At 45.5% G+C, this 15,541-nt stretch overlaps 1 protein-coding gene and 1 pseudogene across 2 annotated transcripts in view; both read left to right on the forward strand.

Annotated features, from left to right (window-relative positions):
• LOC149364158 (cytochrome P450 3A41-like) overlaps positions 1-15,541 on the forward strand; it is a 44,044-nt gene that overhangs the window by 7,036 nt on the left and 21,467 nt on the right. For both annotated transcript variants that reach the window (XM_089570042.1, XM_089570041.1), the window contains exons 2-7: positions 9,987-10,083; positions 10,907-10,959; positions 12,412-12,508; positions 13,083-13,202; positions 14,275-14,363; positions 15,362-15,507. In XM_089570042.1, coding sequence (XP_089426168.1) covers positions 9,987-10,083; positions 10,907-10,959; positions 12,412-12,508; positions 13,083-13,202; positions 14,275-14,363; positions 15,362-15,507 — 602 coding nt within the window. The remainder of the gene's footprint in view (positions 1-9,986; positions 10,084-10,906; positions 10,960-12,411; positions 12,509-13,082; positions 13,203-14,274; positions 14,364-15,361; positions 15,508-15,541) is intronic.
• LOC149364159 (ubiquitin-conjugating enzyme E2 Z pseudogene) lies at positions 1,537-2,352 on the forward strand (annotated as a pseudogene).

The following is a 15,541-nucleotide window of genomic DNA, read 5'->3' on the forward strand; positions in this document are numbered from 1 at the left end:
AGTATATGTAGGTTTGGGAAAGAGACTCTGCAGTACACCGACCGCTGTGAAGATCAACAAGGTCTGGTACAGCGAGCTCAACGGGCGGCAGTGGCCAGCAGAGCCCTGGACTGAGGGCAACCGACCACTGATTAGAGGCGGACGACTCCGACAGAGAAGGCTCCTGGGGGTAGAACCAAGACGTCTCTGAAGATGCCCCCAAACCGCAGGAAAAATCATTAGTGAAAATAAAGTTTCCTTTCCCTTCCTCATCTGCTTCGTATGGGAGAGCTGTGAGGTTGGATCACGATCGCCGCCTTGTTGCTCCGCTCCGTGGATTTTCAACAGGTACTACAAGCGATCCTCTTACCCGGTTTTTCTTTAGGGTGCGACTCTGGGGAAAAAAAAGCCTTGGAACGCACGCTGCGCAGTCCAGTCGAAAACATGTTTTCGGCTGCGTCAAGGCTGTTGCGACGCCATCTTTTTGGACGATCTCTTGGCCTCAACGACGGTCGGTGACCGAATTGCATCTAATGAGGCTAGCAAAGCTTTCGCCTTTAAGAAAAGTGCCTTGATGGCCTAGTGGTGAATGTCAAGACTTGCTGAATGTCCCTGCAGTTTTTGTAGTGTTTTGTCGAAATATAGCTCGGTTTGCTTTATTGGGGTTTAACGTCCCAAAGCGACTCAGGCTATGAGAGACACCGTAGCGAAGGACTCCGTAAATTTCGAGCACCTGGGGTTCTTTAACGTGCACTGACATCGCACAGCACACGGGCATCTAGAATTTCGCTTCCATCGAAATTCGGCCGCTGCGGCCGGGATCGAACCCGCGTCTTTCGGGTCAGCAGCCGAGCACCGTAACCACTGAGCCACCGCGGCAGGGCGAAATATAGCGATAAGAGAAATGGCCTGGGGGTACCGAATCTGACTCGCCACTTTTGGGTATCGAGTTTGACCCCTGTCTCACGCGAATATATACATATATTTTGCTGTTGAGTCGCCAGCCTAGTAGTCCTGCAACTGCCTTGACTGGTTCGTAATGACTTTTGCAGAAACTTTACGTCTGGGCCCTCTGCGGCTTTTAAGATCGATATTCTTCTTGAGGCATTCTTGCTCGGTTTATGAGTGGCACCATGTATTCCAATATTTCTCTCAAATGACAGTAATGGTTACTAGCGTTGATAATATTGAAATAAATATAGGTATACAGAAACTAACTAGTTCTGTTTTACACACTAGGAAGAGTTCTTGTCTCCGGCGTCCTTGTCTTCTTTCTCTTCGAAATGTTCGTAGTATGCGGCCCATTATTCCATTGAATAGTTTTCACTACAGATATTATATTATAAGCGAAAATGTTTGTTTCTTATTTCGCCTGCTTTTACGGATGCTTGTGTCCAAGGGGCAGCATAAATGCCAATTTGTCAAATAAACCCGAAGCCATAGAAACAAAAGCAGGTTGTGCTGGAGAAGGAAGACAGCAGCAGGAGAACGAAGTGCATATCTCGGCTTGATGCTCTAGTGCCCTAAGAGTTCGCCATTCGAGTAAAATTCGGCAAAATGTCTACGCCACGGATGCAAAGTTGGGACCCGCTTGAGTACCTGAACGAAGAGCCCACTTTCCAGTGTCTGCAACGCGTGCAGAGGGACATCGCGGACTTCAACGCCAACCCTCCTCCGGGTCTCTTCATCTCGCCCGAAGAGAACAACGTCACCAAAGTCCACGCCCTCGTCGTCGGCCCCGCTGGCACTCCGTACGAAGGGGGCTTCTTCCAGTTCCTCATGAAGTTCCCTGCGGACTACCCCATCAGCCCACCGCGCGTCCGCATCGTGACCACGGACGCGGGCCGGGTGGCCTTCAACCCCAACCTCTACGCTTCCGGTAAAGTCTGCCTCAGCATACTTGGCACGTGGTTCGGACCAGAATGGAGTCCAGTTCAGGGTTTAGAGAGCGTCCTAATCTCGGTTCAGTCATTAATGAACGAGAAACCGTATCACAACGAGCCTGCTTTTGCTTGGTCGGAAACGAATCCAGGGGACGCCCTGCGTTACAACGACTTCATCCAGCATGAGACGATCAGGGTGGCTGTGTGCGGTATGGTGGAAGCCGCTCTCCAGGACAGCCCTGAGTGCCCTCAAGCCTTCAGGGAGAAGATCCTTAAGACGTTCTCTGAGTCGTGTGGCAAGTTTGAAGGCATCGCAAAAGAGAACCTCCACAAGACTAACACACCGATGTACAGTTTCTCGGCTCCAGCGGGAGTGTTCCAGTACGAAGCTCTGCTGACGAGGCTAAGTGAACTGAAGGAGGCGGTTAAAGATAAAATCGAAGCTGCTGCCGCCGGTATTGCTGCTCCTGCTGCTGGTCAAGGGAGCTAGGAAGACCAATGTGAAACTCGCCGTGTTACCTCAGGCTGTTTCGAAATTATCCAAAATTGCATCGCTGGCCACAGATCGTCGCGTTTATCGAGAAACACGATAAATATACTAAGGTTGCGATGATTCAGCCCCTGAAACTGAGTTGGTCTGTCATTTCTTACCAGTTTAAGTTTCTTTGGTGGGAGCTGAAACGTTGTGTACTTTTTTTTTCCGAGCGTCTTAACTGATGCCACAGCCGGCTAAGAGGGGTATTAGAATTGTTTGAGGCGGTCGTTCCTTTAAGTTTTAACCACCTCCATTTTTGCGCGCTTATTTACCAGGTGAATAATTAATTTGGCACTCAACTTTGAACAGCAGTAGAAAATGGACCTGTCTGAGACATCGGAGACTTGCGGTACTTTACCCCGGAAACAGGTAGGGCAGAAAAATGTGCAAAATGAACCGTTTAGCCTCAGTAATGACTGAGAACAATTTAATAGGGCAATCTGCTGTCGGAGATGAGTATAAAACATTGTTATTGTCTTGTCTTTCCCTGTGATGAAAATAACAAGGTGGGAACACACTTTTTTGGCAGAAATTTATATTTTAATTTTGGAAAGGAAGTCAGGTCAGAGCCGATGGTAGCGCGACGCGGTATTCAAACTTCGTAACTTTCTATTAACCGCATGGCGTGGATATACTGTATTAAACATGAATATGTGTAAGTATGAATATGCTTGCGATCTTTTCTGGTTAGTATTCTAACACATTTCGGTCGCTGCGCAGTTCATTTAGACATTTTCTAACACTTTTACATATGACTTATTCACCTGCTGGTTACAGAATACCTGCATGACTGGCAACGTATTGGTAATGGGGCCGCCTGTGTTCAGTTAATTTTCTTTTTCTCTTTTTTTTGTGATTACAAAGCGTTACCCTATCTATTTAGGTGAACTTTACCTGTCCTACCACCATGAAATAATTTAAAATTGAATTTCTTTTCTGACCTGCTTCGGTTTCAAAGGTCGAGCGATGGCTATGACGTCAAAGTTGCGTTTAGGTCACGTGAAGCATGAGAAAAATTGCGATATAATGGGTGCTTCGTTGTTTTCATTCATTACGAGGCTAAATCCAGGCTGCCTCAATAACTGCAACACAACGAATGAACAACCAGTGGTTATATCGCAATTTCTCTTGTGCTTCACATGACCAGAACGCCACTTTGACGTAATAGCCATCACTGTACTGTCGAAACCGAAACCGAAACTGTCGCGAGAAGAAATTCGATTATAAACTCCTTAGCGGCTGCAGGCGAATACCCTGGGGTAATAAAAGTAGAGAGACGTCTTGCAGTACACGTACCGGATTGGAATGGATGACAGCCCTGCTTGTGAAAGACGTGGCTGCAATGAGACAATTGCACATACCCTCTGCGAGTGCACTGCTTTGGTGACCGAAAGACGAAGTGCCTTGGACCGCCTCGATCCTCGCCCTTTAACCGAGGATAAGATCCTGGGACCATGGCCACAACATTAGACTGCTTTCATGGTCTACAAGGCGCGGTTTTGCTTAAGGGACCAACTGTGACTGTGCCCGTCGCCTCTTCTCACTGTCCATTTTCAATCCCATCGTCCCTCATCCAAAGTGCACAGTAGTCATCCAGAACACCCTTTTGGTTAACGTCCCTGCCTTTCCTCTTCTCTTAATCTCTCTCTTATTACTAAGAAGAAAGTGCGCAACGAAAGAGCTTTCTCTCATAGTGTTCCCCTCGTATTTTTGTTTACCCGCTCTTATACTTGGTTCTTTTTTCTGGTTATTTCTTTTGCCCCTTGCACTCATTTCCTTTCGTCTCTGTAGCCATTAGACACAGGGCGGGAGAAACAGGATGCTATGTCATACCATTTAACTCAATCCGCCATCTCTGCCACCTGCTCTGTTCCTTCAGGGCTTCGCTCTTGGAAATAAACCTATTTAGAGTCATTGCTCGTCTACGGTTTTCTCTTCTGCTCTGTTTCTTCCCTTTTTTTTTGTTCATTGCTAGACCACACCAACCAGCCCAAACTGCCACTTAAGTGAGATTCAGAACTTTTATATTTCCACCTTACAGCTCAATCCTTTATGTGCTTCTTCATAAGGAGCTTTCGCCGTTTTATTTCGAATTTAAGCTGAGCATACGCCTCACCGTCCTGTCGTCAGTGCATCAAAACCACCGATCTCATTTTCCAGGGGTGGATTTAGGGTCACCGAGGAAGACAGCCGTCCCGCCTCTACACCCTCCAAGCAAGACATCTTGCACGGGAAAACCACTCTGAACCCCATTTGACAACTATAAAATTCTTCGGTATAAATCTTTCGAATTATACCCCTGACTCCCTCGCCTTATTGCTCCCTGCAAGAGTAACCCATGTATCCAGACCTGTCCGTAGCCCATTTCGGTATTTTCAGGGCCTCGCTATAAATTTTAGCGCAAGAGCGTTAAGGCTGTCTTTATTCAGAAAATCCGGCGTCGGCGTCTTGAGAGAAAAATCCCCAGAGAAGTGACCTAGGTGGCCCACCTAGGTCACTTAGCCTTCTGACTTCATCAAAACCTGCCAATCGGATTGTATGCAAACTCACCATGGTAGCAGGGGACGCTTGAAAGAATGATTGGTCGCGAAAGGTTGCTCGGGAGGAGCAACCTTGGTCGCTGAAGCCCTACAGGTGGCAGCACCTGCCATCGTAGGGCAGTGGCGCATCGCTTAACCACTGCACCACTGCTCCAGGAAGGGTATGAGGACTTCCAGGGATCCATGAATGTAGAGTCGAGAAAGACCACTTCCGTATATGTGGGTTAGTAACGATATTGTGTCATACCTTCAAGGAGGAGCTGACAGATTGGACGACGCAATGGCAGGGGACCTGTTAGCTGGGAGATCGAGGACGGGACGATGGCTTTATGTGCAAATCCGAATGAAAAGCATGTAATGGTTCAGTTTTGCACTGGCTGGAAGAGAGAAAAATAAAATAATAAATTAATTTTTTTGAAAATCATAAAAGTGAAAATAAATAGAAAAATAAAATTAAAATTATCATGGAAGTCGCTGTGTTTCTAGAAGAAAATTTTGAACAGCACAGCGCGCACTCCGGTTGCTTCGTCCAAGCGAAGAAGCGCCAAAGGAAAGAACAACCGCAGTGGATACAGGCCCCTCCAATTTTCCAGTTTTATTTTTTCTTTCTCTTCTTCTATAGAGACCTGCACTTGATTCTCATAATTTTATTGAGTTTGTTTTTTATATCTTGTTAAGTTTTATGAAGATATGACGTGAAGAAAAATACCCGCTTGATAGTACGTCTTGTTTTACGCAAAATTATGCTCAGTGCCAAGGTAAATGAATTTCTTTTTGTTAGCGCGAGAGGAGAGAAGTGAGGGCAGGTGGGGCTGAAGGACGAAGGCAGGGGGATAGAACGCAATGTTAGCTTTCTGTAGAGCGTTGCGAGTTTAAAATCAATACCCTTCCGAGTCGGCAGTATGGACTACTACTACCCAGTAGGAAACGCTTGGGACCCGCTCGCGTACGAGCATGAAGAGCCCTCGCCCCAATGTCTGCTCCGAGTCAAGAAAGACATCGCGGACTTCTTCGCCAAGCCTCTCGTGGGTATTTCCATCTTTCCCGAGGAGGTCAACGTCACCAAAGTCCACGTCCTCGTCGAGGGCCCCGCAGGCACTGCGTACGACGGCGGCCTCTTCCACTTCCTGGTAAAGTTCCCCCAGGACTACCCAATTACACCGCCCCGTGTTCGCTTCATGACCACGGACGGAGGACGGGTGAACTTCCACTCGAACCTCTTCCCTTCGGGTCGGGTCTCCCTGAGTTTGCTCGGAAAATTTTCGGGGCCAGAATGGCGCCCGACTCTCGCACTAGAGGACGTCCTGATCTGGTTACAGTCGTTTTTTTGCGAGAGACCCTATGTTAAGGACGACAGCAGCTACTACATCCAGCAGGAGACGATCAGGGTGGCCGTGTGCAGTGTGGTGGAAGCCGCTCTCCAGGACAGTTCCGAGTACCCTCCAGCTCTCAGGAAGCACATTCTGAAGTCGTTCTTCGGGTCGTACAGTAACTACATGCGCATCGTGAGTAACAACTTGCACCTAACTGGCAGAGCAGAGTGCACTTTCGGCTGGGAAGGACGCGTGTATCGCTTTGAACCGCTACTGAGAAGACTGAAGCGACTGAAGAAGATGGTAAAGGAAAAAATGAAAGCCGGTGCTGCAGAAGGAAACCAGTGATATCTCTTGTGACATCGTCGCGCCACGTAAAGCCACGGCGGGAATTCTTCGCACCGAGTGCACTTTGCATGAAGCTGGCCGTCTTTCACCAAGGGTAGCGAATATATCGAAATTTCAATTTGATAATTTGCACTTTGGTTCATACTTGAAACATAAGTGGCCAGCGCAAAAATGACGAGGACATGGGAGCACTCAGGGCAGGGGGGGTGCTGTTATGTTCCGTCCTGTCTTGGGTGTTCTCTTATCCGCAACTTTTTGGAGCTGGTCGCGAGCATCTTTCAAATATATCAAATTCATGATTGTCCGTGAAGCTGGAGCCTCAGAAGCGCACTTTGTTGATCATCTAAGGAGCCTTAACGTCATCGTTATAAATTACTGGTCGACATTTTTCAGTTTTCGGACCCCTATAAACGCGCATATAGAGGATAAATAAGTTTACTTCATATTTTCATTAGTAGTGGTTGCATTGCGATGGTAAGTGTACCATCGAGAGCTTTCCACATGGGTCATAAGAAAGGGTGTAGTGGAGGGCTCCGGAATAATTTCGTCTATATGGGGTTCTTTAACGGGCGCTGAGATCGTACACCACACGGGGGTTCTGTATTTCGCCTACGCGGAAATGCGGCTGCTGCTGATCCCGCGACCTGGAGATGGTTAACTTACCGCCATAGTTACCTCGTCAGCCCGGCCTTTCTTAGGCATTTTACGTATAAGCTGAAAACTTCCATGTCTACATAGTAGTCACAGAGTTTTGTCAAGGTTGTTGCGAGCCTCGCGTGCTATCTAGGGTACGTTCATTGTATGCAGACTTGGCGCATGTACGAGCACTATCCCTTGCAGCCACCTAAATTTCCCTTAATGACTCCCCAAAAATCTGTATTCCTTGCATATTTCTCTGTAGCAGAAATTAGAAGAATTTGAAAAAAAGGAAGTTTTGATTTTGAAAATTCCCTGAAATGTCATCAAGATTTCCTTTTCGCCAAATATTGCTCCGAAAACTCCTCGGAAAAGGCGGAAATCCCGGAATTGAGCACCACTGCCCGTGTTGATCATGAGCAAGAGATTGCAAGATGTGTGCGCGTGCAGGGGTTTGTCGGGAATGAGTGCAGCGGTTACTGGTGTTTCCAGTGAGAGCAGTTTTGCTCGCCTTTCGCCGTGAACACTCGCGTGTCTCCATAACACTGTCTTACCGCGCCTGAGCGGTAGGGGCGCTGTGCTCAACATGTGTAGCGGCGCAAAGGTAATTGTCGCTGTTGCGTAAAGCCTGCTGCTTCGCGCCCTAGCTCATTTCTCTTGACGGGCCGCCGCGATAGCGCGCAGTGGGGGGTAGAGGAGAATCCTGGGGAGGAAAAAAGAGAGCTTAGCGACGGGCGCTTCGCAATGCCCAGACACTTCGCTCTACGTGACCACGATGGAGTGTAGCGGATAGGCACCCGTGCTTCAAGAACTCGAGTACGTACCGGAGATTCAATGCACCTCTCGTTCCATTGGACAAACTGATGATGTGCTCGTGCCGTTCCCCGAAAACCCGCCAAATTTCGCGATTTACGCGTCGCATCGTAAACATGACATAATTATGTCGTAGCATGGAACAGTTTTGAAAGATTTCGAAAGGCAATAGCCTTTGTGAGCAGACTGTGGATAATTCCTCACTCGCTTGTTCGTGCATCAGCGACAGAAGAGGACGGTAACTTAGCGCGGCAGGGACAGCTTTGGGACAGAAGATTAGGGTAGTGACACCTCATGAGACCGGTTAGGTTATGTAAATAGAAAACGGGTCGTTTGCGAGCGTGTGTCAGACACTGCAAGGAATGGACACTGGAATCGCTGTGAATCCCTCACAACCGCTTGACGATCGAATCGAATGTATATGTTCGGTTCTCTTTGGAAAGTACAAAGAAGCTCATGGGTCGACTGTTATTGTCCGTAATGCGTACTTAGAATGCAGCTGTAAATAAAATAAGGTGTCTGCGTCGCCAAAATCACTCCGGGAAAACCACCCAGGCAGAGGCGCAGCGCCTGCGTAGCGAAGGTAGAAGAATTATGTAACAAAAAAAACGTAAATAAGCAAATATCCAAAGAGCTGTGCTCTTAGTGCGTACGCACGTATCGTCAGCGAATTTGTTTTAGCATTTTATAGTTTTTAAAAGCAACGTTTCAGGGAAGGTAGCTTTTTTGAGATTAGAGTAGGGCAGTCTATCATAGACGCAAACTGGATCTTCCCCTCGAGTGCCTTTAAGATTAACGGTGTGCACAAAGGGCTACGGACTGAGTGGCGCGTCAGGAGCGTGTCGTGGTGTTTAGAACGTTCTGCGGTCGTGGATGAAAAAGCACAGATGGAGGTTGGACTGCAGAGGAGCGTATACGCTGCATTGTGATGTGACTGGGGCTTTAAGTAAATGCAAGCCTTCGCACCTGTGATATACGTCTCGCGGGCGTCGGCAGTTCTTTCGCATCAGTCCTAAATCACAGCATAAAACCGCTATTTTTTATTCATTGTCAATGCTGTATAATGTGCTCTGATACGTTTCGATGCTTTATGGCGTGTGCTGTGCTTACGTCGTCTTCCGCAGATGCTGAAAGCAATGCTGTGGCGCTTAAACTTTCGCACACGATTTTCGGAGCTTTGTCATTTTTTAAAGAAAACCAAGCAACAGTGTTCCTCAAAGAGACTGGCGGTTTTAAGAGTACGAACATGTTTCAGTCTGAAGGGGGACTTGTCATGTTTCGAATTTACAATGCGCTCTTGGTTTTGCACACTAGAAGCGCCATCTTGAAGAGGGTGTATGGCACACACGTTAGAAGGCACAGAGGCCATAGCATTTTTGCCGAGTTCCACAGACAGATGGCAGAAGGAGAACAGTATCTGTGTCCTGAATTTGTGGAAGTTTTCGACAAGACAGATGTTCTCGTCTCCAATGTGTTCTTTGTGAGTGCCAGACCGTCCATCGTTGTATGAATTGCAACTAAATCGTGGCATGAAGTAGTGCATACTGTATCCTGAAACACGAAGGCATTGGCATGCGCAGACCGCTGAAGAAAGGGAATGCAAGTAGGTGAAGAAGACAAAGAAGGTGCTCGTTTAATCTCCAGAAGGCGCTGAACATCAGATCTTCGCGCTTATGGATTCGCAAAGTACAATCTAGAGTCTCGTAACGGTCCGAGTGGTGGCGATTTTTATGAACGCTGTATCAAAAGGAATTGCCGGTGGGTACCTTGGTCTTCGTCTTGCTTTGAAGGGTTACAACATAGGATGTTGTATGTGGTGTTTTATGGCACATAAGTGGCTAAGGTTCTCATGTGCCTAACTGAAAGTTTTGTGTGTTTATGTTTGCAGAATACTTTTCAGTTGATGTGATTGCACTTCGTTGTTTATTTTTTTGCTTAGGTGGGTGCGAAAGACCTTCACCTTCTGGAATGACAAGGGCATCGTGCATCACACTTTCTGGCAGTATCTGCGCTTTGCCTTCGACATCTATACCAAGGTACGTGTTTCACGTCGAAGCGACACACACTCACTCGTCATTGTTAATCGCCGACCGTACTCCTGCTTCAGAGAGATTTAAACACAGCGTCCCAAGGAAAAGCAGGCCTTCCTTTTGAAAACCTTGGTACGAACAACAGAACAATTCTCACATTCATTCTGGGCGTTGTAAATATTGAAGGTATTTGCTTGGAATTATCTGACAAAAACGCCTCTATATTTTAAGCGGCAGATTCCTGCCCTCAAGTACATGGATACCTGTATGCAAAAATACATTCATGCTTTAACCTGCAAATTTACTTTGCCAGGAAGCGAAGCTTGCCGCATATCGTAAAATGTTTTAATCTGTCGTCTATACTATATTCTATGACTTTATTGCAGAACCGATACAAGCTTACAGATTAACTTTTCCGTCTGGGTAAACTCTCTAGGTATTGTTTGAAGCTTAAGAATTTATTCTATGGAACGAAATGTCTGATTTAAAAGATGCCCTTGAGGGTATGACTTCACAAGGGTATGACTTCACAAGAGTGTTTGCATGCAAAAGCAATACCTTAACGTGTGCTGCCATGGCGTAATATCAAACAATAAACATGTCAGACTGCTGAAGAGGTTTGTGATTTCCTCGCGAGTGTAGCTGACGCCTCCGCTGATTATGAAACTTTGCGTAGTTCGGTGAGAGAGACCACGTGCATCACCGTAAAGCGATTAGCCTTTTCACCAGTAAGAAAAAAGCATTATCCTTTTCAACTAAGCTCCACACGCACAAACACAAAACCAATTCAAACTCATTTTGCTGTCATTTCAATTTTTGCTGTTTGCAGCCCCTCGGTGAAGTCGTGGATCGTAACTACAAACGCTACGGCCGTGTTTATGGGTGAGTAAAGAATGACTGTGCTGGCTACGGTGTCAGGGCTACAATTCGAATGCATTAAATGCTGGAACGGCCATACGCTTAAATTTTAATCCACTTTAGAAAACATCGCGAGGCAAAAGCCAATCCGAAGCGCTCCACTATGGGAAGTTTCCTAGTCCACATGCTTATTTGAAACATCGAATTTATTTCTAATCAGTAATAATGCGCATTGCTAGAGCACTAAGAAATTTTGTATAGGTGTAGCCTCTAATTAAAGAAGCATGCTTTCATTGTGTTTCTTCTTCTTTTTAACAGTGAGTCTTGCATTTTGCGTTCCAGGTTAAGCAAAACTAGCGAAGACTCGCGGCTGAATCTGAAAATGGTAGCTTACTAATTAATTTTCTCTTTCACTCCAGAGCACGAGTTTTTTTCTGGCTTATTTTTTTTTATTTACAGTTGACGAGGAGTAGCGGTGCCTTCATTTTTTTTGGCAACTGTTTCTGATAGGAAGTTGGTATTCTTCAAAAGCACAGCCATCGTTCATCTCTGGTTATCTAAGAGCTGTGCTAGTTGAAGGGAGATGGGATGAGACTGACACTTAACGCGCTTTGTGGTGGAGAGAAGTAAAGAAGAGTGACAGAACAATGGATATAAAAGGGTGTGTTGAAAGCACTTATCATTAGTGTGAGTGCCAGCGAAGCCTTACAAGAAACTATTCCACGTGTAGCAAGCACCCTCATTGGTATAACTTTAGACTCAGTGAACCGTCGCATCTTACAAGAAAGCTACGTGTCTACAAACGACATTGTACCCCACACTTCTTTTAGCCGGCTGCTTAAACGACACAGTTCCTAAGGGCAAACGACACTACATATTTTAGAACACAAATTAGCTAGTCGCAGAAAGAGCTACAACCTGAAGCTGCTTTTTTATTCATACAGTTTATAACTCATGCCTCTTCGCATCAGATGAATGCGTTTGCACAATAGGGCTTTCTCAGGAAATACAGCGAAATAGAATTTGGTGAGTAGTCAAACTAAGCTGATTAGGAGTTATCAGTTTAGTCGAATAGCAAGGAGGTTGTGGTGTAGGATAGATGACGTAGTGAATACAACTTCGAACCAAATTTGAATTCTGACATTTTAATACACGTGACCTGATGACGTCATAACTGTCTCGACCAATCAGCGAATTTAATGACGAACCACAATGTCGGGATTTTCCGTGCTGAGGTTTATGTTTACGGCGATGCAGGTGGGAAGAGGCGGCCGGGGAACTGGCATGCAGGTATGGCAGGAGGCATGTAACTTGACCTGAGGATGTCATAACTGTCTCGACCAATCAGCGAATTTCATGACAGACAGCAACGCCGGATTTTTTAGGAATTTTATGACAAACCACAGCGCTGATTTTTTTCTGTGATGCTGCTTATAATGCTGTCACATTAATGAACATATGACTGTCGACTCGCAGGTCCTACCAAGGGATAGTGCCAACACTGGTGGTCGGAGATACTAACATTCTACGTGAGGTTCTTGTGTCGAAGTTCAAGTACTTCTCCGACAGGACGGTAAGTCCTTCCGAAGCTTTCGGTGATTATCAGAAAGAGTAATGATTAGGGACTCGCCACGGAAACTTAAGACTATTCATCCAGCGCAGGTTGCAATGAGCGCACCACAAAACGCATCCATTGCTTGGACTACTAGTTCACGGCATCTACTTGCTGAATGGTACGCGTAGAAACTGAGTGCTATGCAAACGATGTACTTAAGCTCTTGCGTAACTAACAATGCATACCTTTACAATTTTAACGCCATCACTTGTTTGGCATTGTTCGCGTTTCAAGTAACCAACGTTGCATTTTTTGTCTGCTTGTTTTTCCTTTGCATCATTCACCTTGCACAATTACCTTTGTAGTGCATATTTCTTTGCGTTATCTGTTCGGCTTACCTTCGGCTTAGTTTGCTTTGCAATAACGAGTTTTATTATACTTCTTTCTTCCCTTTAACCCTTGCCTCATATGCTTTTTGTTACCTGCTCCTGCTCTAGCCTGCAAACGCTTACCAAATAGACGAATCGTAAATAACTAGAAAAATAAGTAAACAAATCATTATCTGTTCTCTTTGTTGTCGCGTCCACTCTAGGCCTCTCAGCGCTTTGGGAGCGATGTGTGGCGCAAGTCCATCCTCAACCTTTCGGGCGACGAATGGAAGAAGGCTCGAGGCATCTTCACGCCCACTCTTACCGCTACTCAGCTGAAGACGGTGGGCGTCCTTTGCACCTCGTCGCCTTATCATCACTTGGAGCAGGGTTAGCTTAAGAGCAGTACGTCTTCATCGGCGTCTGTAGACACAAGGCGGCATTGCCATTAAGAAAGTCAAAGCGGACAGGGTTAAGTAGCGGCGTTTGCGATTCACTGGGGGCCCGGTCTGTCATCATATTACTTCATCCTTGCGTAGAAATGGAGAGCGAAATAGAATATGTCATATTTTTCGTCTTCAGTGTACCTTCTGTTAAATTTGTTCGCGCTGGGTGTCATTTTACTTGAAGCTGACATTTTAGCACCATGCAGTTTGTAGCGAAAACTACTGCCTATATATGCGGCTGCGGTGGCTGAGGGGCTATGGAACTCGGCTGCTGGCCCGAAATACGCAGGTTCGATCCCGGCCGTGGCGGTTTAATTTTGATGGAGACGAAATTTTAGAGGCCCGTGTACTGGGCGATGTCAGTGCACGTTAAAGAAACACAGGTGATTCGAAATTTCCGGAGACCTTCACTACGGCGTCCCTCATAACCTGAATCGCTTTGGGACGTTAACCCTTATAAACCAAACCAAACGAAACTGCGTATTTGTGAGTGATAATTGGATAGAGTGGCGGATGGCATCATAGCCGATCATTATTTTCGATCGGAAGGAAAACTGAAGGATACTGTCGCGTTGCCCCTGCTTTTTGTTTTCATTCTGCTCTGAGAGACATTTTGTATAAGCATTTGGGTACTGAGTGACATCATATTTCACAAAAGTAGCTTAGGAAGAGAATGCTTCGATGACGGTAATGACTGGCTTAGCTGTCATTCGTAATGTGTGGTCTCTCGCCGGGAAATTAGAAGGCGCTACTGCTAATTTTGCACCCTCCTCAAAGTCATAACAGAGAGGGAATACTAGCAGCGGGTTTAAGCTCTCGGGTGACCTGTCAGATTCATGCAAGAAATTTAAAATGTAATCATTTTGATGTACTTGGCGTGATATACATAAAAAACGAAGGACTGCGTCAATTTCTGTATCAATGTTTTTTGGCTTCCGTTGCGACCTATTTATTTGTTCTTGTTTTTCAGATCGCTCAAAAAATTATAACTATCGCCGAAAAGATGACTTCCCGAGTGGAAAAGGCAGCGTCCAAAAATGAGCCGGTGAACGTAAGCGAGTGCGTGTCTTCTACCGCAATGCTCTTTTACGCGGCCAAAAATCTGCGACATTTCAAGAATTGCTTCCTGAAAAATTTGGTCATTACATGTTCTGACAGATTTGTCCTTGTTCTGTACTTTCTTGTACAAATTATAGATGAGCTCTTGCTTTGTCTTTTTCATTTGAGACAAAGGGCATTTTTAAAGCTGATGCTATAATTTATTCTTTGAATGTATGTAAACTCGCCGAAGGTATTTCTTTAGGCAATCTCTCTCTCTCTCTCTCATTTTTTTCTGTAATATTTCCATGCTATGGCTAGGTAGATGCAATTTTTCACAGTAATTTCACACATCATCGTTTAAAGTAACAGTACTAACAAAATAATTATGTCAAAATCGACAAATTCGCGCTTGAAGCGTTTTGCCACTGATCATGTAATCTCCTTCTGGGGTGCTGTTTAGAAGCAACGTGACATATCGCAATTAGGATGGGGCCAAGAGGAATATTTATTTACGTATGCTGCTTTCACTTGAGCTTGTCATGTCCAATATTCTTAGTCAGAAATTTCGAACATTGGAAAACTCTAAGACACTGTTATGGAAATATTGAAGGTAATGGTCGATTCTTCTGATATGTAGCAAAATCTTTCTTAAAAATGTTTCCATCGATCGCATCGTATAGTTAAGACTGCCATAGAAAACCAATGGAGAAGGCTTTTGATGACACCGAAAACGTTAACGAAAAAAAAAAAATATACAAGACTGCCGTCGGGTGATCTGCGGATATATTGATTGTTATAGTGAAATCTTACTTTGTATTAAAAAAATTCCGTTCATCAACCGTTTCCTGCTCAAAAATGCTTTTGTCCAGAATTGTTGGGTATAGTAGTACCGAATAATTGTCGCGAAGTTATTTTCCGCCGTAGTAGTAGGCGTGTTTCTCTTATGTGCCCCTGATACGTTACCATCAATGGTTACTAAGTTCAGAATTGCACTTAACATGGTGGTAATCGTGCAGGCTGTTCGATCACACGTCTCTGGATTCTACAGCGGCTTTGAACTATAGCGTCGACTTGGATAGCAAGAACGACAAAGACCACCCGCTGATGAAATGTCTGGAAGCGATTTTTGGCAACATGGCTGGGTGGAAGCTGCTTATGTTATGTAAGTAACCGCATCAGTGGCTTATAAAGAAACG

The sequence above is a fragment of the Amblyomma mixtum genome, chromosome 2, assembly GCF_055824585.1.
Source record: "Amblyomma mixtum isolate Tamu chromosome 2, ASM5582458v1, whole genome shotgun sequence".
Lineage (NCBI taxonomy): Eukaryota > Metazoa > Arthropoda > Arachnida > Ixodida > Ixodidae > Amblyomma > Amblyomma mixtum.